Source organism: Lissotriton vulgaris, chromosome 11 (genome assembly GCF_964263255.1).
Source record: "Lissotriton vulgaris chromosome 11, aLisVul1.2, whole genome shotgun sequence".
Taxonomy (NCBI): domain Eukaryota; kingdom Metazoa; phylum Chordata; class Amphibia; order Caudata; family Salamandridae; genus Lissotriton; species Lissotriton vulgaris.
Genome location: NC_141699.1, coordinates 137,369,363 through 137,395,262, shown reverse-complemented (window position 1 = coordinate 137,395,262; position 25,900 = coordinate 137,369,363). Strand labels below are relative to the sequence as shown.

The 25,900-nt window shown below is 50.7% G+C and overlaps 1 protein-coding gene across 1 annotated transcript in view; it reads right to left on the bottom strand.

The window, feature by feature from the left end:
• SBNO1 (strawberry notch homolog 1) overlaps nt 1-25,900 on the bottom strand; it is a 946,695-nt gene that overhangs the window by 70,622 nt on the left and 850,173 nt on the right. The window contains exon 25 of the mRNA XM_086942451.1: nt 6,140-6,216. Coding sequence (XP_086798577.1) covers nt 6,140-6,216 — 77 coding nt within the window. The remainder of the gene's footprint in view (nt 1-6,139; nt 6,217-25,900) is intronic.

Here is a 25,900-nt window from a genome sequence, read left to right as displayed (position 1 = left end):
AAAGGCCTGCCTTAGGGGTGACAGGTTTTAAGAACAGTGACCTTAGATATAGGGAAACCTGTATCTTTCGTCAGTGGTGTTAACACCAGCTTACACAGGCTGCAATGGCAGGCGTGTAGTTACAAATTAAGTGGTCTGCTATGGGTGGGATAATGCATGCTTCAGCCCATGGGGAACCCCTGGTGTACCTATGTCCTGGATACCTTAGTACCATATACTAGGGACTAATAGGTACATCCCAGATTTGACACTGGTGTACACTCAAATACTTACCATACCAATTTAGGGGAGAAAGTACAGACACTGAGGTCCTGAATAGCAGGATCCCAGTCAGACTAGTCAGAAACAGAATTACATCAATGAAAAAGTGAGGGTAACCGTAAAAGCAGATCCTACTTTCCTACACCCTACAAAGTGTCATTTGACCTAGTTTGGTAAACAAGTGTTGTGAAAATTTGAAACATTGTGAAAAAGGCAGCGCTGTGGGCGTGTACTGGTGTTGCAGGGTAAAACGGGAACGAATGTAAGTGCTCCAAATGGAGCCATATACATCTGCAAGGGTAGCTGCTTTCAAAGGCGAATGCTGTGGCAGGAGTTGTGCAACACCAACTTGCAGTGATGGAATGCTACTGCTAGTAGAAAAGAATGCAGTCAGGTGCCTTGGATATTCATAAGTCCTGGATTTGCCAGGAAGAAATATCAACCAGAATAACTTCTGAAGGGTTTGGGAAGAACAAATTACTTACCTTCGGTAATACAATATCTGGTAGGGACTCTATCCAGCTGCAGATCCTTACCTTTGAATTACCAGGCGTCAGGCTGGATCTGGAAACTTATGCTGAGCAATACCCCTTGCGTGTGACGTCGGGTGGGTTAATTCGGCTCCGTGGACGTCATCAACAGTGTTGGTAATAACATTGCGGTACCTATATACACGCCACCCAGCTGCGTGGACGTCAGTACTTTTCGGGTTTTCCATGCAAGAAGCGCAGTGTTAAGAAGTAACTGACATAGTGGTGTGCAAAACTAGGGACCTGAAATGGGGGGGTAACCTTAGCCCTAATGAAATCATCTGATAGGGACATCTAGCTGTGGAAACCTTACCTTTAAATTAGATACCCAAGCCATACCATCCAGGCGGTGGACTGCAGCACAATACCTTAAACTAGGAAGACCTGCAGGACCGAACGGGCAAAATACCCATCCCTATGGACCTGACCATACAGGCAGTAGTGCTTAGAAAATGTGTGCAAAGATGCCCATGTTGCCGCCTAACAGATGTCAAGGAGCAAGACCCTAGTCGCAGCCTTCCCCATGGTGGAATGGGCCCTTAACCCCTCAGGGGGCTGCTTCTTAGCCAAGGCACAGCAGATCTTATTGCAGAAAACAACCCAGCAAGAGATGGTCCTTTTCTGCACTGCCCCTTCTTTGTACCCATGTACCCCACAAAGAGTTGGTCGCCCACCCGAAACTCTCTTGTGCCGTCAAGGTAGAACGAAGACTCTTTGGGTCCAGTCGTTGGAGACTCTCCTCTTCCTTAGAGGGATGTGCGGGAGCACAGAAGGTGGGCAGCGTGATGGATTGACCCAGATGGAACGGGGTCAAAACCTTTGGCAAGACTAATTCACGGGTGCGAAGCACCACTTTGTCCAGAAAAGGCATGTAGGGAGGCGTGCAAGATAACGCCTGCAACTAACTTCCGCTCCTGTCAGATGAAATCACCACTAAAAAGGCTGTCTTGAGTGTAAGTAGCCGGAGGGGACAGTTATGTAAAGGCTTGAAGGAAGCCAACATAAGGTAAGAGAGGACCAAATAAAGGTTCTACTGCGGCATAACAAAGGGCTTGGGCAGAAACATGAGCGCCCGCCTCTTTTAGGTTAAGCCTAGCACAGCGCGCAAGAGCTGCTCTATGAGAGGCGTCTTGTAACTACTCTAAAGTACTCCGTGTGGGTCTGACTCTCCCCATGCATAGGATTGGCTTTTGGGTGTTTCTTTCAAGAATGAAAGCATGCAAATAGCTACTGGCGGGTGCATGTCCCACCTCTTTTTAGAATGTTGACTCCCACTGTGTTTTTCTCTCTGGAGCAAGCAGCGGCGTGCAGAGCCGGCAGCTGCATTCCTGTGCCCGCCCCCACCACTCCTCTTGAGCTGCTTGTTTTCATTTGCAACCTGCGCTCCATGTTTGCACCCCCTCCCACTCTTCTTTGTCTATTTTTAGCAGGGTCCGCTTTCACTTGCGGGACCGTGCTTGCTGAAAGTGAGATTTTTTTAAATTGCAAAAAAACCCCACCACAAATGCTAAAAATTAGGCAAGTTAATCCTAAATGTATTTTCATTCCGACAGTGTGTGCTGAGAGACCTTGTGACACCATCTGAAACTCAGTAACTTGTATGCAAGACAGTGGCAAAGTGTGAATCTGTAAATGCTTAGATGGTAGCACACTTGCTAACATATAAATCATGCAAATAAATAATGATAGACTACTGGCACCTAAAACTGAGCAGACCTATGCGTGTGGATTTATTTATGCAAATCTGTAATCACAGGTAAATTGAATTCTAAATTCAATAAAAGTCTGAACTTCTCAAAACTAAAATGAAACTTTAGCCCGGGGCTCCTCCCTTTACCGCTGGTATATACATACACAGCGTGAGTGTGTCGTCACCGTCTTTTGTTAGTGTACAGTGCATGTACGGTGAGTTTTAGTCTCTGTGCTGTAGTGATCTCTCAGCTGTAGAGCTTGTGGCAACTAGCAGTAGCGTTTACTAGCAGTAGCGTTCATTAATACCACTGCGTCTTAGCCTCATGTTAGTTTCCGAGGTCAAGCAGCAGCATTTCGATGCCTTCATTATCTTTAGGGCACCCTTCGGGGGCAGCTTCTTTAAACCGTGACAAACGGATGAGGGACTCGGCACAGCTGCCAAGTAAACTAGCCCGCTGCACTCTAATGGACCCTGTGGGGAAGTGAGCCCGGGTCCCGTGGAGGCCAAGCCATCGGGAAAGATCTGGAAGATACAGAGAGCTTAGTGGGTTAATGCGTGCACTGCAGAAACTTTTGCATAGCATGCCAGCCACAGGATCACTTCTCAGGTAGGCCACACTGCCTCCCGTCCTTCTGAGGTCGGCAAACTGAGCCCCGTTACATGGGGTGACATTACGGCATTTATTTTCCATTTTTTTTAGTGTTTTCAATCAAAAGTGAGATTTTTAAAATTGGAGAAAAAACACCCAAAAAAATTAGGCAAGTCAATCCTAAATGTATTTTTCATTCAGACAGTGCGTGCTGAGAGACCTTGTGACACCATCAAACTCAGAAACTCGTAAGACAGTAGCAAAATGTGAATCCGTAAATGCTTAGATGGTAGCAAAACCTTAAAGACATTACCAAAATCTCTGGCTAAACACTTAATAGGGCCCAAAGGAGAGACCTATTGCTATTCCAATGCTCGTTACCATTGGAGACTTTAAGAGAGTTGGTGTGGCAGCTGAAGTAAGATAACCCTTAAAAGTTACCAAAGCAGAGCCCTGTTGGGCAAGAGTTAGAATGAATAAAAAGACAGTGGAAGAAGGCAGAAAGAGGGTCAATAGACCTTTCTGTACAGTATAATACAAACTTCTGCCAACGGCAGGCGTATACCATCTTAGTGGAGGGCCGTCACCAAGATACATACTTTGGGAGGAAGGTAAAAAGTCATCAACTGCTGCAGATCAATCTGCACATGTGGAGGCGCAGAGCTGACAGGTTTGGGTGGAGAACCCTACCCTGCTTCTGCAACAGAAGATCCTCCCTAAAGGGCAGCCTGATCGGAGGCTCAATGCTCATTTTCAGAGCTCTGGATACCAGACTCCTCGCCCAGTCCTGAGCCACAAGGATGACTTAGGCTCGGTCGCACCAGATCTTCTTCTACAGAACCATGGGCAGCAGTGGTATGGGTGGAAAGGCATAAAGTAGGCCTGAACTCCACTTGTGCCGAAAGGCGTTACCAAGCGATAGCCACCTTGGAAACTCGAGCGTGCAGTATTGATGAGAATGCACGTTCTCTTCGTAGGCGAACAAATCTGACCAAGGTTCTCCCCACTGCTGAAAGAGACCTAGCGCCACCTCTAATTAGAGACGCCATTTGTGATCTGCTAGGCATTGACGGCTGAGTTTGTCTGACCTGGCGTTCCGAGAACCTCCCAGGTTTTGAACCAGCAGGGTTCAGTCAGATTAGTCCTGACCTGCACGGAGGGCAGATCTAGTACTTTGGGTGCCCTCTTAAACACCATGGCGTCAGATGCCCCCTCCCCTATAGCCACAGTTGGTGGAGAGAGCATACTAGTATCTAGAAAAGTGTCCAGTCCACTGGCTTACCCAAGTTAACCATACCAGTCCAACTGCAGAGCCATCCATGTGTTCAAAGGGTCCATAGACGCCTCCAATTCCTCTCCCGGACCCAAGATCCTTAAAGTGTTCAGGCAACAACATAGGACCACTGGGTTCAATCGGAGGCATAATCAGCGGCGAGCGATGTGGTCCGACTCTGTGTCGTCGTGGATAAAGATGGGGCTGGTGCTGCCGGTGGGTACCAGTGGCACCAACTACAGGTCTGATGCTTGAGATCGCGATGGCATGACCGGTGCGGACCCAGATCCTTCACCAGTGCCATGGCCGAAGCGGACGGTGTCGAACCTGATAGGGACCCTTCAGACCCCACGGGGCCCAAGGGCTCACCAGAAGGGTCGGCTGGCTAAAATACGTGGCGGATGGCCTCGTAAAACTCTTTAATTTGAGCGCGGTCGCTCCAGATCCCAGAAAAGGAGGAGTGAAGTCGACCCTGGCTCCGGCTCCGAAGAACTGGGCCTAGAGCGTCAGTGCTCCTTACCTTTTTCGTCGACGGGTGACAGCCGAGGTAAAGATGAAGTCCCCTTGGACGACTTCTTTTGCCTCTTCCCCTAGTGTCCCGAAGACATCGAGTGGGACGAAAAGGACTTTGGGCTCTGGGAGCTGTCCCACAGCGTCCTCTTCTTCAATTGAGACCTTGCGGACACTTGGAGAATGTCGCCAGCCGGGCTGCAATGAGCTTCTTAGCCCACTCTTACAAGGCCTTCGGAGCCATAACCAGACAGTCCGAGCACGACTTTGAATCATGGTCGCACTCGAGAGACCTGAGGCAAACTAAGTGGGGTGTTGGTAACAAATCATGCGGTGACAAGCACTGCATGGCTTAAACCCTGTTTCCTTGAAGATATCCACGCACATGAAGGATTTTTTTTTCAAATTAGACAAAAGTCGAGAAAAAGCCTATCAAAAAGCATCAGAGGGTAGCTCTTCTCAGATCGCCGCTTAACTGGCACAGAAATAAAAGAACTGACATCCACAAGCCTGGGGTGCGCCTATATAGGTACTGTGACATCATAGTCGTCGTCATGGAGAGCCAAATGGAGCCACCTGATGGCACATGCAAGGGAATTCAAAGGTAAGAAATCTGCAGCTAGATGTCTCTATCAGATTAAATGTTTCTTTCACTGTGCACACACAAAGGTCAGAAGCAACTAACAAGTTTTAACATTTTAGAAAAGCATGTGACCTGATGAGGCAGAGAATTACCTACTAAATAAGCAGCCAAGATATCTTTGGCAGTATTTAAATGTTATTTAGTATGTCTCATGGACAACCATAACCCTGGACGGAACAACGCAGCAGACCAGGGACCAAGTACTGTAGGATCTTGGGTTATCCTTTGAATACACACCTGCCATTCCTTAATGGAATGATCGTTTTCCTAATAATACTCCCATTTGCCAAAGCAAATAACCTTTATAGGTCAACTATGGTGGGTATGTGCAAATTAATTCCTCCCAAACCTCTGAGCTGCTCCACAAACTTCACATTTGCTGAAAGAATTACATTGCACTCATCCAACACTTCTACATTCTACAAACTTTCTCCTCATACACACCACTCTAAATAAACCCTCTATCAAACAAAAAAAGTAGCTATTTATGACTATTTGGAAAGCAGTGAAGGTCTCACATGGGCTAAGAGGTATGTAAAGTGAGATACAAGAACCATTACATTACCAATGGTTTAGCAGGAAAAACAAACTAGTGCTAACATTTTGAACAAAAAAAAGTATAAATAATGAATATACTAACCAATATGCATGGGTACAAGTATCAGCTGAAGAGTCATACTGTTCAGTCCAATGAGGTCTGACATCCTCAGAAGGTACCTGCCAAACAAACACTACATTGGTATGTTTTATTACCATTCAATCATGTTATCAACTCATTAAGTCTCAATCTGCAATACACCAACGACTAAATCAAACTTAGTAACCACAAAAGAAAATACAAATACATCGTTACCTTTCTCGCAACAATTGCTTTTTCACGCAGTACATTTTTAATCAAGTTTTTTTTTTCTTTAAAACATTTTTTTTAAAACCCAGCCAATTCTAATGAATTGTCACATGATTAATACGTTTCACAAGCAATTTTTATGTGAAAATAAAAGAAAATGGGTAACATAGCTGGATATCTTATTGTCTTGTGCATAGTGGAAGACGGATGCGTTTCCCTTAAGGAAGCACACTCCACACCAGTATCCTATCAAAAGTCCATGGAACATGCTCCCGTTCTTGTACGGTGGCTTGGAAACCTGGCAAAAAAGCAATAAACTTTGATACTTCCAATAAGTGGTGGGTGGTTTAAGATGTTAGGTGAGATTCCCTTGTAGAAGCAGAGGATCACAGTAAAATTTTCTTTCTTCTTCAAGAAATCTCAATTGATATAAGCATAAAATAGAGTGGCAATCAAAACCCATTAAAAATGTGCGGGAAGCAAAAAAACTATCATGCCCTTCCCACAAAGGTCTAGCAGAGAAGCAGCAGAAATTTTCTGTCCAAGGACGCTGGGCCTCCGCCTCCTTTACGTTTACAGCAAAAACGTCACAACTATAGAATGCTTAAATTCTTTTAATTCAAAATATACACACTTGTAAGTTGCTAGAACTGGGGGCTCTTGCTGCCTCACTCACCGTGTTGTTGCTTCGGGCAAAAATAACCCTTGTACAGACACATGCCTTGCAGCAGTTTCACTACTTACACCTGCGTTGCTCCCCTTGGGTGGGCTCAAATTCTAAGTATTTACCGGACTGACCATCTCAAAGGCCTGTGGCATGTGAGGTTATCAGCTAGACAATGACTGAGCATCAAGGCCCAGTCTCCACACTCTGATGATGTGGGGGTAAAGTTAGCCCCAGGCTTTTCAGATGCAAGCCCTTCTAGTGTTAAGCCTTCACGTCAATCAAGGAGTGGAGAGCATGGTCACCTGATCCTTTACCAACTCGTCACAGGGTGGGTCCACCCTTTCCCAACTTGTCACAGGGTGGACACACCCCACCCTGTGAAGAGTTGGGAAAGGGTGTGGTAGACTGGCTCCAGGCGGGAAGGCAAGAATTTGAGCCTGTGCAGACTTGACTTGTGGTGCGAGACAGACTGCTTCTGGCACATGAGTTGGAGTTGGATGCCATTTTAGCTCCGGTGTGTCTGAGTATTCGGACACATAATTTACTGCAGTCTGCAGACAGTGATGGCAGTGTCCTTGCGCACAGCTCTGCAGGTTTGTGTGGTGACTCGGAGACGTCATGTGTGTTTGTAAAAGAGCCGGCAGAGTAAGGTTAAAAAAAAGTGACAGCTGCTGGACGAGGACCCATTTGGTTTGTTGCAATTAAGCTTGTTTCAGGCTAACATCTGTTCGATCCTGCTGGGATAGAGCTGAGTGAGAACGGAAAGAGTAGCTGCACTGGCAGCAGGGTTGGTGTAATACAGCCCAGTCTGAGTTTGCAGGGGGCCATGGAGATGTGCCCAGACCAGGAGGCTAACACACAGGCCAGCCTAGACTGGTTAAATGCTGATGCGCGATTATTGAGGTAGACAGGCTGGCAGTCTAGAAGAAGAGGGGAAACCAGTAGCCAATCCTGCTTTCCAAAGGTGTGTAAGCCCCATTGGTAGCCACACCTCTGGGTTGAACTATGGAGCTCTGTATGCTAAGAGAGGGGTTTAGCCATGTTGAAAGTGGGCAGAATGGTGTATCCTGGGATTGTTAGATGCCACACTTTTCAGGAAGTGGTCATCAGGAGGGAGGGAATCTGGTAGCCCACTGGCTACCAACCGCATCCTACCCAGAGGACATTTTCTGAGCATAGAAAGGGCACCCAGAACTCAGATCTATTGGGACTGGGGAAGAGGACTGGAAAAAGACTGGACTACTGCACCAAGGACCCGATAAAGAGAGGCTGCACCGATGTGGACTGCAGCTGCTGAACTTTGCGGTTATCAAAGGAGAAGAGACTGTGCCTTCCGAGTCCTGCTTGTGGAGAAGTCATTTACCAAGCCCAGCCCAACCAAGAAACTCCATGGGCCAGTTGGCCGACTTCCTGTTCACAACACCGGCAGACTACAGGCCAAAAAGCCTGCTGGGGCAAGTTAGTAGACCAGATCTTTGGCACTCTGCACAGCACCAGAGACCAGGACCCAATGCTCAAAGATGCACCAGTCTGCTGGACCCAGGAGAGTTATTGGAGTGCAGCTTGGTTGCCCAGAAGACAAATAATTGCCCAGAGATTGATCCTGCTGTAACCAGCATAGTGTATGATTGGTAGCCCAATCGCAACACTACTTGTACTAGGACTAAGCGTCGTCAACCTCTGTGGCCAGGACAGCCTCACCAAGTTCGTGAACTGAGTAGCCCCAGCAGAAAGACCCCAGTCGACCACATCGCATCCACAGTATCCTTGAGCATCTTGAGTAATCCTGTATCCCTGGCATCAGGACCACTTCAATAGAAATCTATAGCAAGAGGATAAAAGTGCCTGGAACTAAGTGAATACTTGTTCGTGGTTGTGTGAAAAAGTGCATATTTACTATACATTGTAAATGCCGTATCGCCAGAAGCCTCAAGTAATTGTTTTGTTGTGGTGTCTTCTAGTATGCATAAATACAGTTTATTTTTATACATAGCTGCCGATTTCTTGAGAGTCTTGTGTATTCCTTCAATTGTTTTGGTGCTGTTTAAATGCTTAACACTTGTTCCTTTGTTTATGCCTGACTGCTCAGAGTCACAGCTACCCAGGGTTGAGCTAAGGGTTTTGTGGTTCTGAAAATCTGGACCCTCCTATAATATGGTACCGAGGCCCAACACTCGTGTCACAAAATATCGTCGTACCATGACGAATTTGGTGTCTACAGACCGGTAATGATTAGGACATTATCCCTATGCATTTGCGTCCTGATTGAGTGATGCTATCACCCTTAAATCATGGTTTCCGTCTCGAACCCTCGGACTCCATTTTGTGAACGGCATCCATCTTGTGGCTTGCCCTCATATAGTCATTTGATTAAGGCCGAGTTTGATCTGAAAGGACACGTCCACCTTAGCTGACTTCCCCATGACCTGGCCGAACTGACTCCACTGCCTCCAGCCAAACCTGTTCGGGCAGTTCCTCGCCCAGTGGCCGAGTAAGATAGCATCAAGGCACAACATGCCATAAACCATTCACTACATACAAACCATGTTATCCACACACATACACCTGTCCATGTTTCTTGTTTATGGCCGGTTTTAAGATGAGGAGGTGCCCGATTTTATTGGGGTTTCGTCGATATCTGATGGTAGTTCTGGGCCGAGCTGGGTCATCTATCACAAACTGGACATCGAAAATGTGGGTTTGCCGTCATGACTTTGCTTTTTGCTTTATTGTGGAAATATGTATATGACCGTATTGTAAACTGAAGAATTCTTGCCTGCAGCTGTTATTTTTGTATAAAAGGAGAAGGCTGGCTCTGTAAAAACGAACAGTCTCCTGAGAATCTACATCCCGTGCTGTTGTACTTCTAGGACACTAATTACTTGGTTGCAGCCAATAAAACTCGATCTCTGACTTCACCTAGAAGACTCCGTGTTTCTGTGGTCCGGAACAGGGAGAACTCAGAGGTCTTCGGGTGTTATCCCCTGGCACCACCGGGTTCCTAAAAACCCGGCACCTCAGTTTCACAAATTAAATATGCTGGTCCTAAAGGGGTTAAGTGTATTACACGGTGGGGTCGCTCAACCACACCAAATAATGCACCCCATTTCCTCATATTAGCTTTATGATCAAATAAGATGCGGAGGGTGAAGTGACACAACCCCGATTAATCTGCCCATAACTCACAATTGATCGGCTTTAATAATGTATTTTTTTGCGAGGAAAATATTAAGCAATCTTAACCTCTTATGTGCACAAAGGACTTTCTGCAAGCAAGGAAATCCTCAAAGACTGTTGCGAGTGAAAATGAATGAGTAGCTTGCAAGTCCCAAAACCACCAAAGGGATGAAACTTGAATGCATGCTCAGGAATAACCATATTCTTATGAAAAATAGTGTAGGGTTCACTGAAAGAAAAAGTTACTTACCTTTGGTAACGTTCTTTCTGGTAGAGACCATCTAGCCAAAGATTCCTCACGTTTCAAATATTTCCCTGGTGACAAGACTGGATACAGAAGCTTTTCAGCTGTTCATCTGTGCACCGGCAGGTGATGCCTGTGTGGCTCCACAATGATGCAGTCCCACTGCTGAAATGACTTGCAGAGCCTATATAGTTGTTTTTCGAGACTGTCTGCATCCCCAGTTGCCGAGCCTAAAAGCATATTGACATAACCAGTGTGCTGATTTCTAGATTTGGGTTCTTATTATGGAGCAGAGTCAAATCACAGAACAGTGAGGACTGTGGCTAGAGTCCCTACCAGAGAGAGCGTTACTAAACTTAAGTAACTTGTACTTCTCTGATAGAGACTTCTAGCCACAGATTCCTCGCCTTCTGAATAGATACCAAAGCAGTATCAATTTGGAGGCGGATCTGTGGATGGATTCAAAATAAAACGTCCTGCAGGACCGAAGAGGCAAAATGACCCTCCTGGCCCGGCTATCCAGAAAGCAGTGCTTTGTGAATAAAGGGAGAAACTCCCACGCAGCCACCTAGCAAATGTCTAGGACAGTGACTCCATTCGCTAATGCAGTGGTAGAAACTTTGGTCTTGGCAAAATGAGCACGCCTAGCCTACAATGGTTGCTTTTTAGCCTGCGTGTAGCAGATTGTAACGCAGAGAACAATCCAGCAGGAGTTAGTTCTCTCCTGCACAGCAGTCCCTCTTTTCGCACCAGAGAACCTCACAAAGGGCTGACCAAATGGCATTCTTTAGGAGGATCTATCTAGAAACTCAGTGCTTTCTTGGGGTCAAGGAGTTAAGAGTCACCCTTCCTTTTTAGAGGGGTAAGGTGGAGCATAGAATGTCAGCAGGGTGATGGTTTGGCCGATGTGGAACAGCATCACAACTTTAGGCAGAAAGGATGCCAGAGTCCGCATAACCAGTTTGTTTGGGAAGAAGGTGGTGTATGGTGGATTAACAGAGTCTGAAGTTCAATGACACGCCGTGCAGAGGTGATGACAACGAGAAACATTGTCTTGATAGTAAGGAGGCAGCAGTGAAGCAGCTCGAACACATAAAATAAGTAAAGACTAGATCAGGTCCCATTGGGACATTACAAAAGGAGGAGGAAGAAACGAACCAGTTACTTACCTTTGGGAACAATGTATCTGGTAGAGACTATTCTAGCCGCAGATTCCTTAACGTAGAATTATCCCCAGGCGCGAGACTGGATCTGGAAAACTTTTCTGCCACAGCATCCCTGCGCGCTGGGGGGATGGCACCACCTGACTTCGCCCGGATGTTGTCCGCGCCGGTGACGTCAGCGAGGATAGATAAGTCCCATCCCGGCGCTCCTACGTCAGTTTTCTTCAGGGAACTTTACGCGCCACAACGCGGAGCCATCACGACCAAAACTGTGAGAATACTGGAACGGTGTGCGAAAACCCAGCTATACAGAAAGGAAAGAAACAAAAGGCGAAGAACAGCTTATCCAGAATAGTGCCAGGCACTAAGGTACCAAGTCATGGAACGAAAGAATAGAGCGCAGCTACTGGAAGGAAGCCTGCAACCGACAGAACAGCCTCCCTGGAAACGGAAAGCATGTGAAAAAAGGGCACAGCAGATGAAGAAATCCGCAACCACCACCCAGACCCAAGAAAGGGTCAAAGGCCAGAATCGAAGCACAATGACAATTCATCCCCCAACAACACCAGCAGGGGACAGCTCCTAAAAATGACCGGGGTCGAGACCCAGCCAAGGGACCTCAACCCCAAGGACAGCAAGAGTCAGAAGTGCAAGCGGCACTATGAACCATACATTGGAGATCAAATGCATGGGCGCAGAAGTACCAGGCATCCGCCCACCAATCACCAGAAAGGAAGGAATGGAGCAACGACAACAAGGCGAGCATACCCCAGGGGGGAGCAAGAAAAAAGCACTCACAGAGGACAGCCGCCCTGAAGCAGGTGAGTGTAGAAGACCGAGAAGGGTCCTCGCAGAAACGGGGAGGAAGGGCGGGTCGTGAAGGAATCTGCGGCTAGAATCGTCTCTAACAGATACATCGTTACCAAAGGTAAGTAACTCGTACATCTGATAGAGACTACTAGCTTCAGATTCCTTAAAGTAGAATAGATACCCTAGCCATACCCCAATGGGGAGGAGGGTTCTGCGAGAAGACCCCCCAGCTCAGACGAGCCCAAGACCCCCCAACAGGGGATTCGCGACGGGGGCAGGGAAAATATCCCCGTCCACCGCAGCAGGGATAAGGCACAGGCCCTAAGCTGAAGAGAACATCAACATCGTGGAGGAACGCCTGCACCACAGGGAATGTGTTAGAACTACAAAGAGGCAACCCAGCCTTCACCAACAGGAGAAAGCAATGCGAAGGGGGTGGGCGTGGAGGGGGGCCAGAACACCCCAAGCCCAGTCAACGCACCAGGGACCTCCACCGGAAGCCCCAAGGCACAGGCAGCGCAGAGGAATAAGAGCCACCTACAGACCCCAAGGTAAAGAGGCGGAATAAGGCAAGCCCTCCACCGAGAAACATACCCAGTGTAGAGAGCCGCCGAGCCCATAACAGCTTGAAGCCAAACACAAGTGTGAATGACGCCTCAGCAGTAAGCAGTACAAAAGGGGGTGGTGATTGGCGGAGCATCTGAATCAATCAAACACTCACACCCAGTCAAAAGATCTGGGTTTAATCCATCACCGTTCTTTAGCCCACTCTGCCACCCCAGTTCAGACATGGCTATATGCAAATCAGTCTGACCCTGTGCCTCATGGGAACAGTCCAGCCCGAACTGCCAAGCCATGTCTTCCCTGGACCGGAAACAAGCTTCCGAGGACCCCGTTTTGTACTGCTTTTGGCCACCATAAGTGTGGCAGGATATGTTCAGACGTGATTCCCTTGCTCACTTTGCCAATGGATTCAAGCAAGCCGGGCTGAAGACGGCTGGAATGCCAGAAACCGGTCCTCGGAAGCTTGCCAAATGCCAAAGCGTAAGAAGAGAATGGACAGCCTGAAAACAGGCCAGGACAGTAATTCGGATCCACTTTGCAAGCGGAAAAAGAAAAAACTGACGTAGACGCGCCGGGGAGGGACTTCTGTATGCTTGCTGATGTCACCAGCACGGACTACGTCAGGGCGGAGTCACGTGGTGCCGTCATCCCGGCACGCAGGGATGCTGCGGCAGAAATCTTTTCCGGTTCTAGTCTCACGCCTGGGGATAATTCTACGTTAAGGAATCTGCGGCTAGTAGTCTATCAGATACATGTTTATTGTCCTTCTAAAAATCTCATCACATCTGGTGACTTAAACAAGAAGTGCTGATCTGGCAACCGTAAGAAGACCGAAAAATAACATTTATCCATGCCCAAAGCAAAACCTTGCCGGACGAGAGACAGAAAAAAACAATAGAACTTCAGAAAACTTGGCCTGGAGGCAATCCAGCGGGTACCATACCAAACCACAACATTCGCCATAAACCACAGCCATATGCAGTTTTCGTTGAGGGATGTCTGGCAGTCAAAATAATAATCTACAGGAATAGGTGGTAATCAGTCACCACTCAATCTCCAAGCATGAAGGTGGAGATCGCAAAGGCCTAAATGCAGAACCCTACCCGGTTTCTGCCACAGCAGGTCCTCCCGGAGGGGCAGTCAGCTCGGATGACAGATGCTCAAACCAGAAGTTCTTGTTACCATACTCTCCAAGCCCAATCTGGAGCCACTAGGATGACTTGGGCTCAGTTGGTCCTGATCTTCTTGAAAACTCTGGGCAGGAGTGCTATCGGCAGAACAAGTTTTTAAGCAAGAGATGCCTTACAAACTCCAACGTGCAGAAGTGCTGACATTACACGTTCTCAGCAGTGGCAAACCGATCTAGCAAAAGTTCCCTGAATACGTGGAAGAGTCTTTGTGACACTTCTGTCTTTGTGAATACCTGTGTAACTGCTATTCTTGATCTGCTAGGCACCAACAGCTGAGCTCATCTGCCATGGCATTCTAAGACCCTGCCAGGTGGCTCACCACAAGAAATATTCTGTGGTGATAAGGAAAATGCTACTTACCAGTATGCATCTTTTCTTGGCATGTAGAGCTGCAGAGTTGTACACTTAGCACTAGATCGCCACCTGGTATTTGGCTCGGATGATTGCAGGTTGTTGACTTCTTAGAAAAAGTCTTTGTAGTCACGAGAGGGGTGGGTGTGGACTGATCTTGCTGGTGTCCCCCGGCACCACCACGGTGGTTACCACATCTGCGACCACGTTGAGGTTGGTTCTGCGGCCTGTGGGTAGCTGGACGTGAGGGGGCGCCCCTTCATTGGCCACGAAATGCTGAAGTTTGCTGGCGTTGGCCGAGGCTCAAGGACTGGCCGTAGCCCTGGAGTCCTTAAAACGTTCCAGTGCGCTGTCTGCCTTGTCGCCAAAAAGGCGACGGCCATCAAAGGGCATGTCCATAAGGGAGGCTTGGACATCCCCTGAAAAATTGGCGGACCTCAGCCAGGCATGGCGGCGAACTGCCACCGTGGTTGCAATCGCCCTGCATAGCGAGTCCCTGGTATCCAGTCCACACCGAATGAAATAGCGTGCTGCGTCCCGTCACTCTGATAGGGTTTGGGTAAGCTTTGCCTGAACCTCCGCCAGGCACTGCAGCAGCACTTCCGCAACCGTATCCCACAGAGAGTGGGTGTAATGGCCCAAAAGGCAGGCGGTGTTGACAGACCGCAACCCCAAACGCAGTGAGAACAGTTTCTTCCCAAACTGATTGTACCTTTTGGATTCCCGATCCAGAGGGGCGGTCAGGAATACAGTCTGGGTGGTTGAGGCCTGGATCACCAGGCTCTCAGGGGTGGGGTGAACGGACAGGATACTGGGGTTGCCTGGAGCCGGACCACATTCCGATCTACAGGGAGGCCTGTAGAGGGCTTGCACCAGGTGCCCAAGAGAACGTCAGTGAGGGCTTCGTTGAACACCAGGTGAGGCTCCAAAAAGCTTGCCAACGGTTTAAGCACCTCAGTGAGGAGGTTAGTCCTCACGGCTGCAACAGGGAGCTCAAGAGCCAAGGCCTTGGCTGCCCTAGTCAACACCACGCTGGAAGCAGCCCCCTCCTCCGTAGCCACAGTAGGAGGGGAGACAAATCCAGTGTCGCCGAAGTGTCCAGACCACTGGCCTCTCCCAGTTAGTCTGCCCAGTTCTGGCTCAACTGGCACTGCACTGCCAGAGGGTCCTCAGACCCCTCCCAACCCCCTTCGTCATCCATCTCCTGAAAGTCAGGAATAAATGATGGAGCCGGGTCGTCGGTAAAGGGCTCACCTATCAGCGCCGAAGCCGGACCCGGACCGGGGTGGGGATCGGGGGCGACGCCCTTGGTGACGGCGCCAGTGGAGGGGTCGAAAGGTCGACCGGCGTGGTCATGGATCCAGGCCTGGATCCTGAGGAACCCTGCGGCGACAGGACCGGAGTCGTCGACGGCGCCACCGCTTGGGTTCCCAGACGCACCCGCAGGGCCCGAAGGCGCCTCGGTGGGTTCCGACGGAGGGAAGCGTGACCTCATGGCTGTGAGGAAGGAGCTGATCTCCGGCGTCGCATGCAGTCCAGGGACCGGCGGGTGTGGAGCTGGACGTGGCGCCTGCGGAGCCACGTGGGCGGTGTCACCTGAACCCCCGTGTCGCGCGAGCGTCAGGGGGAGTTGGAAGAGTGATGCCGCTTATTCGACTTCTTGTGCCTCGACTTACCGGAGGACTTGGAGCCCGACGAGTGGTGTCAACTCGCCGAGCTGTGATGACTGTGGCCCCACGACCGGTCCCTCGATCTCCTCCTGGACTAGGACCTCTAGCGGCGCGGGGCCGACTGCCGGAGCTCAAGGACCTTACGGACCGCTCCCGCCTAGCCTTCGACATCAAGGACCGGTAGTCGGGGCACGACTTGTCATCATGGTCGGCACGAGGCAGTAAAGGCACCGATGGTGGGGGTCGGTAACCGACGTCATGCAGCTACAGTCGTCGCAGGGTTTGAACCCTGGCATCCCTATCGGCACCGAGTGTCGAGATCGACTCGAGAAGATCCAAAAGGTATAGAAAAGTTTACTAAAAACATGACTAGGGACGGCGTGGCCGGGCAAGATGGCCGAGCAGACGTGACCTGCTTCGGCTCCCAGGCTGCGCGGCACTCAGCGGGCCCTTTCCAGCGGCAAAACGGCACTGAACTCACCGTCCTGTAGCGCTTTGGACGGCGGAATGTACGGGGAGCAGTGAGCAGCGTCGGATCTGTCTGTGGTGGCCCCGGAGATCCGCTTTTCGAGCACCATCCCGGCGCGGGCTTCTGCCCGCAAAATGGCGGCCGGAGCGTGAGACGGGAGGATTGCCGGGAGCCCCGGCCGAGGTCTACACTGCTCCGTGGGACAGGCTGCGGACCAGCGGAGCTGCCAGGTACCTGGGGGATCCCACTGCTGTCCTTCTGCCGCCAGGCTGGCTCTGAGACACCTAGAGACGGCACCCCGGATGCCTAACTCTAAGATGGCGGCCGCCGGGACATTCTGGATGAAACCTAGCCACGAGGGGCTCTATGGGTTCCCTGCACCCCGGCGCTCGATTCACCTATATGCGTAGCCCCCACCAGCACAGCACAGACGATCCATGTATGCTGGCAGCCCAGAATAGCGGCGATTCCTGGGAGGAAGGCAGTCCTGCGGGGCCTGCGCCGTGAAGCCTCGAGAGGTCGCGCTGAACGGCATGTCGGCCCAAGAAGCTAGTGGTGCAAGGGGACGCGCCGACTGAGCCGAGTGCACCGGGTCCACCAGAGCCACCAAAGCCTGCCAGAGTCCGCCACCTACTTTCGTATTCAGCTGGTGCCCACACCCCTCTATCGAGGTTATAGATTGGGGGTTGCTAGAGTCGTGGCGGGCGCAAGTGGCTACAACGGAGTGAGCGACCCTATTCCCTATGCCGCCGAAGAGGGGCTCGACTAAAGGGTCAGGCAGGGTCTCGGATTTCTTCGTCCCAACTGACGCCAGGCCGGCGCTCCGGGGCTCCACCGAAAAAGCCAACATGGCCCTCTCCAAAGCGGACCTCCAATCCCTGTTTAAGGAGTTCAAGTCAGAACTGAGAAAGGAGCTGAGCCAAGACATGAAGTCCTCTATTGACCAACTACGCTCGGATATCACGGAACGCATGACCTCCCTGCAACAAGATGTGGACTCAGTGGGTACGAGAGTGCTCGACCTGGAGGCTGGCCACCAAAAGCACAGCCAGGCCCTAGGGAAATGCCAAGACGACGTCAGGTCCTTGAAGGAGCAGCTCCTGCAGGCGCAGCTAAAGACCGAAGACTTGGAAAATCGCGCAAGGCGGGAAAATGTCCGCATCAAAGACCTTGAGGAAGGCGCGGAGGGCCCCGACCTGGAAGCATTCATAAAGGGCCTCTTTGCGGAGATCCTCCACCCCACGGTGCTTAAAATAAAGCTTGACAGAGTGCACAGAGTGCCCCCCCAAAAAAGGTGATCGGCGGCGTCCACGCGATATACTGGCGAAATTCCACTCGTTTAAAGTGAAGGAAAAAGTCCTGCAGGCTGCAAGGGCTAAAGACTCCATCTCCTTTCAGAACTTTACGTGCTCCATTTTTCAGGATATCGTTCCGTCCACGCTGGCGAGACGACAGGCCCTCCGTCCCATCACATCCAAGCTCCACGACTATGGTGTTAAATATAGGTGGACATACTCCTTTGGTCTGAGCTTTGAGCTCCAAAACAAACAACATCACATCACCTCCCTGGGAGAGGGTCTGCGCCTCCTGGGGCTGCCGACAGAGGAGGGCGACCCTGTGCCGGATGCATCCAAGTCCCCGCCGAGGAATGCAGCCTCCACCTCGCCTTGGTCGCAAGCTACGACTAAGAGAAATGGCTGATGGCCTGCTGGATAAGCGTTGTCTTTCTTTTTCAACTCAGGGAGTGACCGCGGAGACTATGGCGGGCCACCTCTGACTGTCAGGTCACCTTCATGCCATATGGGCCGCCGGGGACAGTCTCATTCTCCCGGGTGACGGACGCTGTGCTGAATGGATCGCTATGTAAGTGATTTGCTGTTCCAATGACTAACTTACTACCGCTGTGATGCCGCGCGGTCCAGGCCCCAAAGCCCGTGGTTCCCACCTGCCTATGAGTGAGGTGGGCCGCCCCACGGGGTGGCTGCGCAAAGTTCTACAATTTTGGTTATGGTTGATCAACTTGTTTTTTGTTCTGGGGAAGGGGGGGGAGGGAGGGAAATCTGGTGGTGGCTACTAATTCTCCATGTGTTGGCAGGACCTGAAGAGCAAAGGGGTTGGGGATGCAGGGGATGGAGGGGACACAGCGGAGCTTTCCAATGCACCTTAAGGGGGATGGCGGGCATAATAGTGACCGGGATGCTGTCTGGCCTACGGGAGAGGGGAGCAGAGTCTGGTGGTACCAGTCGGGGAACCCGGGTGGTCTTGCTAAGATGGTTACCCTGGTGCACATACTGCAATGCGGGTCACAATAGGTACCTGGAATGTTAAGGGGCTTAATTCCCCCCAGAAGAGGCATAAAGTTTGGAAATACATCTTAGACCACCATATAGATATACTTGCACTACAAGAAACCCACTTAAAGAAAGCCGAGGAATTCCACCTGAAACATAAGGCATACCCGCTCATTTATAGATCCTCTGCTCCTACCAAGCACAGGGGGGTGGCACTCCTTTTTCGTCCCTCCGCTCACTTTCAGCCCCTGGATATACTAACTGATAAGGATGGCCGGTGGCTGATGGTGAAAGGCCGGCTGAAGGGGAAGATGTGCACCTTTGTGACGCTCTATGCCCCCAATAGCGGACAGAGAGACTTCCTGAATACTCTCCTGGGTAAAATAACGGATTTTGCCGAAGGCCCCCTATTCGTACTAGGCGACTTCAACTTAGTCTGGCACCCCACACTTGACAGCACACATACTAGTTGCTCTGGTCTGGGCTCTTTCCATCCTGATACTCAAGGGCTTATTACTGACATGGGACTATTGGATACCTGGCGCACCCTTTACCCACACACCCAAGACTACACCTTCTTCTCCCACGTCCGTCACTCCTATTCTAGGCTGGATTACATCTTTGCTAGCCAGTCCCTACAGGGCAGCCTCAGAGAGGCTAAGATATTCCCCATATCAGTCTCTGATCACGGTTTATACTCTATTTGCTTGTCCTGGCTAGGCAATGCCTCTTCCCCGGCCCGATGGTATTTCCCAGCATCTCTTTCTCGGGATAAGGACTCATGCACCCTCCTGCGGGAGACTATCAGGGATTTTTACGAACATAACCACCCAGCAGACACCTCTGAATACAACACATGGGACGCCCTTAAGGCGGTGATTCGGGGTAAGTGTATTGCCCTCAATTCCGCTCTGAATAAACGTAGGGCGAAAGAGAGGGAAGAACGGGAGGAGGAACTGACGTCCGTTGAAGGTGCCCACAAACTCACACCCACCAGATAAACACTCCACAACCTCACGGCCATCAGAGGCAAACTCAAGGCCATTTATAATAACCGAGCCGAGTTCACTCTTCTTAAACTGCGTAACCTCTCCTACACCCAAGGCAATAAGGTAGGGAAACACCTCGCGAGGCAGCTGCGAGACAAAAGGGAGCGGGAGTACATTGGGGGTATTCAGGACACCTCAGGGGCACTCACCCACAGAGACAAGGACAAAGCGACCCGCTTCGGGGACTTCTATAGAGCATTGTACTCTGCAGATGCCCTGGACCCGACCGCACAGCGGGACTTCCTCCAGAATCTACCTATTCCGCAAGTCTCCCCAGCCTGGAATGAGGAGCTGACTGCTCCGATCACGCTGGAAGAAGTACTTTCTGCTATCAGAGCTTTGAAATCCCACAAGGCACCAGGCACGGATGGGTACACTGCACTTTTTTTTATAAAACTTTTGCTCCCGACCTAGGCCACCACCTGGTTAGGCTGTTCAACCAAATGGCTTCAGACGGGGACACGTCGGTTTCTATGGCCGAGGCAGTGATCTCGGTGATTCCTAAGGCGGGAAAAGATCCCACCCTTTGTGCCTCCTTCCGGCCTATTGCACTCTTGAATATAGACGCCAAACTCTACTCCTCTATCCTGGCTAAACGGCTCAACAGCCTTATGCCGCTCATCATCCACCCTGACCAATCGCGCTTTATTGCGGGTCGCCAAACGCACGATAACACTCGACGCATTATTCATCTAATCGAAAAGGCGAACAAATTTAAAATTCCGGCTATCCTGGTCGGCCTCGACGCCGAAAAAGCCTTCGATCGCGTTGATTGGAACTTTCTCATGACAACACTCACGGCGTTTGGCTTCTCCCCCAAATTTATTCAAATGCTCCAAGCCAATTATCGGTTACCGAGATCCAGAGTCGCAGTGAACGGCGTCCAATCTGCTCCCTTCTTCCACTGCAGAGGCACTAGGCAGGGATGTCCCCTGTCCCCTTTATTGTTCGCCCTTAGTATTGAACCCTTGGCTATAGCCGTCAGAGAACACCCGGGCATTGAAGGTCTCCCATTCACGGGCGAGACCCCCAAAATATCCCTCTTTGCGGACGACGTCCTCCTGTCCCTCTCCAACCCGAAGTCATCCCTCCCACACCTGCAGGCTGTTCTGAGCCGCTTTGAAGATGCAGCGGGATACAAAGTCAACCTGACCAAATCTTACATACTTAACCTCACTCTCTCTTCTGCTGAGGCCTGTCACCTTAAGACATTGACACCCTTGTCTTGGGCCTCCTCCTCGCTTCAGTACCTGGGAGTACAGCTCACATCGAAAGTGGAGCACCTATACGGCGCTAACTTCCCGCCTATCCTGCTGCGCATTCAAGCAGAGCGCACGAAGTGGAAACCACTATTCCTCTCTTGGCTGGGGCGGATCCACGCCGTTAAGATGACTCTCCTTCCCAAACTGCTGTATTTATTCCAAGCACTGCGCATAGAGATGGATAAGGACTTCTTTCGGAGAGTGAAGGCCATGATCCTGCGATTTGTTTGGCAGGGTGGGCGAGCCCGTTTTTCTTTTCATCTGCTTCGATGCCTCCAGAGGGAGGGAGGGGCTGGCCTACCAGACATACAACTTTACTATAAGGCAGCCCAACTTAGGTCTAACCGAATGGTCACAGGAAGAATCAGAGAAACACTGGCTCCATGTGGACCGTAGTGTAGCGGGCAGAACGATCTGGGACCTCATTTGGCGGGCGAAACAGGACAGGCCCAAGAACGCCTACCTTAGCACTCCCACTCGTACCACTCTGAAGGTCTGGGACTCGGTGGCCCTACTGGACGGGTGGACTTCCTTCCCCTCGCCCTTCACCCCTCTCCATTTTAACCCGGCTTTCCCCCCTGCACTTCATGTAGGACCATTTGATTCCTGGAGGGAGGGGGGTTTGTCTGGCTCTGACCCATCTGTTCCACAACTATGATCCCCTCACATTCGAGAACTGCAAGAGAGACTATGGGATAGGGGACTCTGAGCACTTCCACCACACACAGATGCTACACTGGGTCTTGGGTCCCCAGGTGCGGGAGGGTGCGACCAGATCCCTCACTAAATTGGAAGCCTTCCTAGCTAAATCTACCACCGTGAAAGGGGCCATATCCTTCCTGTACAAACACCTGCTGTCTTTGTCACCGACTCCTAGACCCCGATACATGTCAATGTGGGAGGGACTGGCCCAGCGGGATATCACAGACCAAGAGTGGTTGCACTTATGGTCCGATATCTTCAAATTCAACCTATCTGCAGATTTACGAGAGGCGCAACTAAAGACAATGATGGATTGGTACCTATATCCATCCAAACTAGCTCGGATCTTCCCAGGCACGTCAGATAGGTGTTGGTGTGGGTGTGGTCTGCTGGGAGACTTTCAGCACATCTGGTGGGACTGTCCTGCCATCAGGCCATTTTGGGAGGAAATACTAGCGCAGATAAAGGACTTACTGGGGTACCCTATACCGACCTCCATGATTGGAACTCTTTTGGGGGTCCGTGACCCTATGCTAGAGCAGCAAACGAGAGCGGACAAAAGAATTATGTGGCTCTGTTTAGGGATGGCCAAAACCACCATAGCAGCGGCCTGGAAGAAGAGAGGCCCCGGCGATGTCCTTGTGGCATTCCCGTCTCAGGAGGCTCCTCAGTCTGGAACGTATGTCGGATATCTTCCGTGAAGACTTCAAAAACTTTGAATTCAAGTGGGGTCCGTTGGTCACCTTTCTGTCCCAGGGGTTGCCTTCTGCGGTGTGCCCACCCACAGTGCAGGCCCTACATCTCTTCCAGCTCTAGGTCGTCCCACTTCTAGGACCCCAATCTACACCGCTGCCACCACCGGGGCGGGGGGGGGGGGGGGGGGAAGGGGGAGGGGGGAAGTTTTATGGGGAGGGAGGGGGGGGGGGGGAGAGTTCAATTTATTGTTACATCATGGCTGCAACTACCACCATGCTTCTTTCTTGTGTTCTCGTTTTTTTTTCTACTGCTTTCTGAACCCCAGGGGGGCGATCCGGTTTACTGTCGAGCATGGACTTTGACCACAGATAGACCCATCAGGACCTTTAGCTCCTCCTTGGAGAGGTGGGAACTAGAGGATTTACCACTGACAATTAGTCCGGGAAGGATTACTCGGAGTACCCGTTTTTTTTCCCAGAATCTGTAACCTGTAATTAGCTATGTACATTGGGCCGGGGTATGTGACTCTAGTCCGGTGGGTTTCCTCTTCGTTCGATTGCCGGTCTAATCCTTGAGCTGGTCGCCACTGCGTGGGAACTTGGGCGGATTGTGCCATGAATTGTTTACGAAAATTTAATAAACATCTTTGACAAAAAAAAAACATAACTAGGAGTACTGCTCTTCCCGGATCTGCGCTTGCTGGTGCGGAATAAAGCTGAACTGATGTCAGCGCGCGAGGGCGGCGTCTAAGTACTCCGACGATGTCATCCCGGCGAACACGACTCAGACGGATGCGAAGCTGCAGATGACGCCTACCGACGAGCAGGGGTACTACTACGCAAAACTTTCCGGATCCAGTCTGACGCCTGGGGATATTTTAAGGTACGGAATCTAACACTAACCTGTTTCTTTCAGATAGAGACACGTTAAGCGATAGATTCCTACCTTAGAATAGATACCCCAGCAATACAAACCCCGGTGGTGGATACGCAAATAAGATTACACCAGAAAGTCAAGGCGAACAGAACGGCAAAAGAAGCCGTCCCTCCGGACCTAACTGTCAAGGCAATAACGCTTTGTAAAGATGTGCAGTGAAGCCCAATTGGCAGCCTGAGAGCTGTCCTGCAGGGGGACACCACGTCCCAATGCTGTAGTGGCTGCTGTTGCCCTGGTAGAATGGGCGCGCTGGCCCACCGGAGGTTCCTTTTTAGACATAGAACAACAGGCCTGGATACACAAGACGACCCAGCGGGAGACAGACCGGCCTTTCTTGGCGCCTGCCTAGCCAACAAAGCACTGTTCATCCACCCGGAAGGCTAGTGTGCAATACAGGTAAAAGGAGAGCGCACGTTTTGGGTCCAGACGGTAGAGCCCCCTTTGCTCTCTGGAAGGATGCGGAGGCAGAAAGAAAGTGGGCAAAGGGATAGTCTGCCCGATGTGGAAGTCAAGGAGAACCTTTGGCAAGAAAGAAGGACGAGTGCGGAGCACAACCTCGTCCGGATGAACCAACAGAAAAGGAGACTTACAAGAAAGAGCCTGAAGCTCACTCACTCCCCTCGCTGAGGTGATAGTTTTCAAAGTCAGAAGACGTAAGGGACATTTGTGAAGTGGCTCAAAGGGAGCGCAAATGAGGTAGGTCAAAACAAGATTCAAGTCCCACTGAGGCATTATGTAAGGAACAGGAGGGAACATATGTGTAATGCCTTTTAAGAATCTCTGTACAACAGGGCACTTGAAAAGAGAAGGCTGACCTGGAAGCCTCAGAAAGGCTGAAATGGCCAAAAGGTAGCCCTTGATAGTGCCCAGAGCAGAGCCCTGCTGGGCAAGAGAAAGAAGAAAGAGAAGAACCTCAGAAATACCATAACGTTCCAGCCATGTCCAGAGGCGTAGAGCCTCCTGACATAGGGTCCACGACCTGACCCCACCCCGCCCTGTTTGTTGCAATACCACATGGTGGTGGTGTTGTCCGTGAACACCTGCACTACATTCCCCCTGACAGAGGGGAGGAATGCCTCAGTGCAAGAAAAATCGCCTGAAGCTCCAGAAGGTTGATATGGAGCCCGGACTCCGCCGAAGACCAGAGGCCTCTGATCTCTTCCTCTCCCATGTGGCTGCCCCCACCCTGGAGGGACGCATCTGTCACCATGGGGAAGGGAGAGTGATCTGCTGCTGGCCCAATGCTGATTCGTGAGCCACCACTGCAATTGTTGTGCAGTGCTCTCCAAGATCTGGACGTAATCGGACAGGTTTCCCTGATGCCGCGCCCACTGGAACTTCAGGTCCCACAGCGTAGCCCACATATACCACCTGGCATGGGTGGTCAGCAGGATGCAGGAGGCTATGAGTCCCAGCAGCCTCAAAGTCTTCCTGGCTGAAACCCACGACAATGGCTGAAAGATCTGAATCATAGCCCAAATGTCCCGGACTCACTGTTTGGAAGGATAGGCCCGAAACTGAGCTGTATCCAGAACTGCCCCGATGAAAAAGAGCGTCTAAGAGGGAATCAGGTGTGACTTCAGCACGTTAATAGTGAACCCCAGGGAATGCAGGAGGTCAGCCGTAGTCTGGAGGTGGGAGACAGCCTAGGGTGAACTTGCCTTCAACAGTCAGTCGTCGAGATAGGGGAAGACTGAAACCCCTGATCTGCATAGATGAGCTGCGACCACCGCCATTACTTTCGTGAACAACCAAGTGGCGCTGGTAAGGCCAAAGGGGAGCACGGTGAACTGAAAATGCTTGTGGTCTACCATGAACCGTAGGTAATAGTGGTGGGCAGGCAGGATGCAGATGTGAAAATAGGCGTTCTGCAAGTCCAACGCTACCATCCAGTCTCCAGGGTTGCGGGCAGACGAGACCTGAGCCACTGTCAACATTTTGAACATCTCCTTTCAGAGGAAGCAGTTGACGTCGCTGAGATCCAAGATAGGACGCATGCCTTTGTCCTTTTTGGGTACCAGGAAGTAGTGGGAATAACAACAAAGCCCTACTTTTGGCACGGAAATTGCTCAATGGCTCCCTTGGCCAAGAGAGCTGTAACTTCCTGACGGAAAAGGGCCAAGTGATCCTCTGACATGTGGTGTAAAACAGGTGGCATGGAGGGATGGGTAGTCTCGAAGGGGAGGGAGTAGCCCCTGTGGACTATCTGCAAAATCCATCTGTCCGATGTGATGTTGAACCAGTGGGGGAGGTCATGGCGAATCCGCCGCCCACTGGCAACTGGTGGCCCTGAAAAGGTCGGACCAGGAGGGT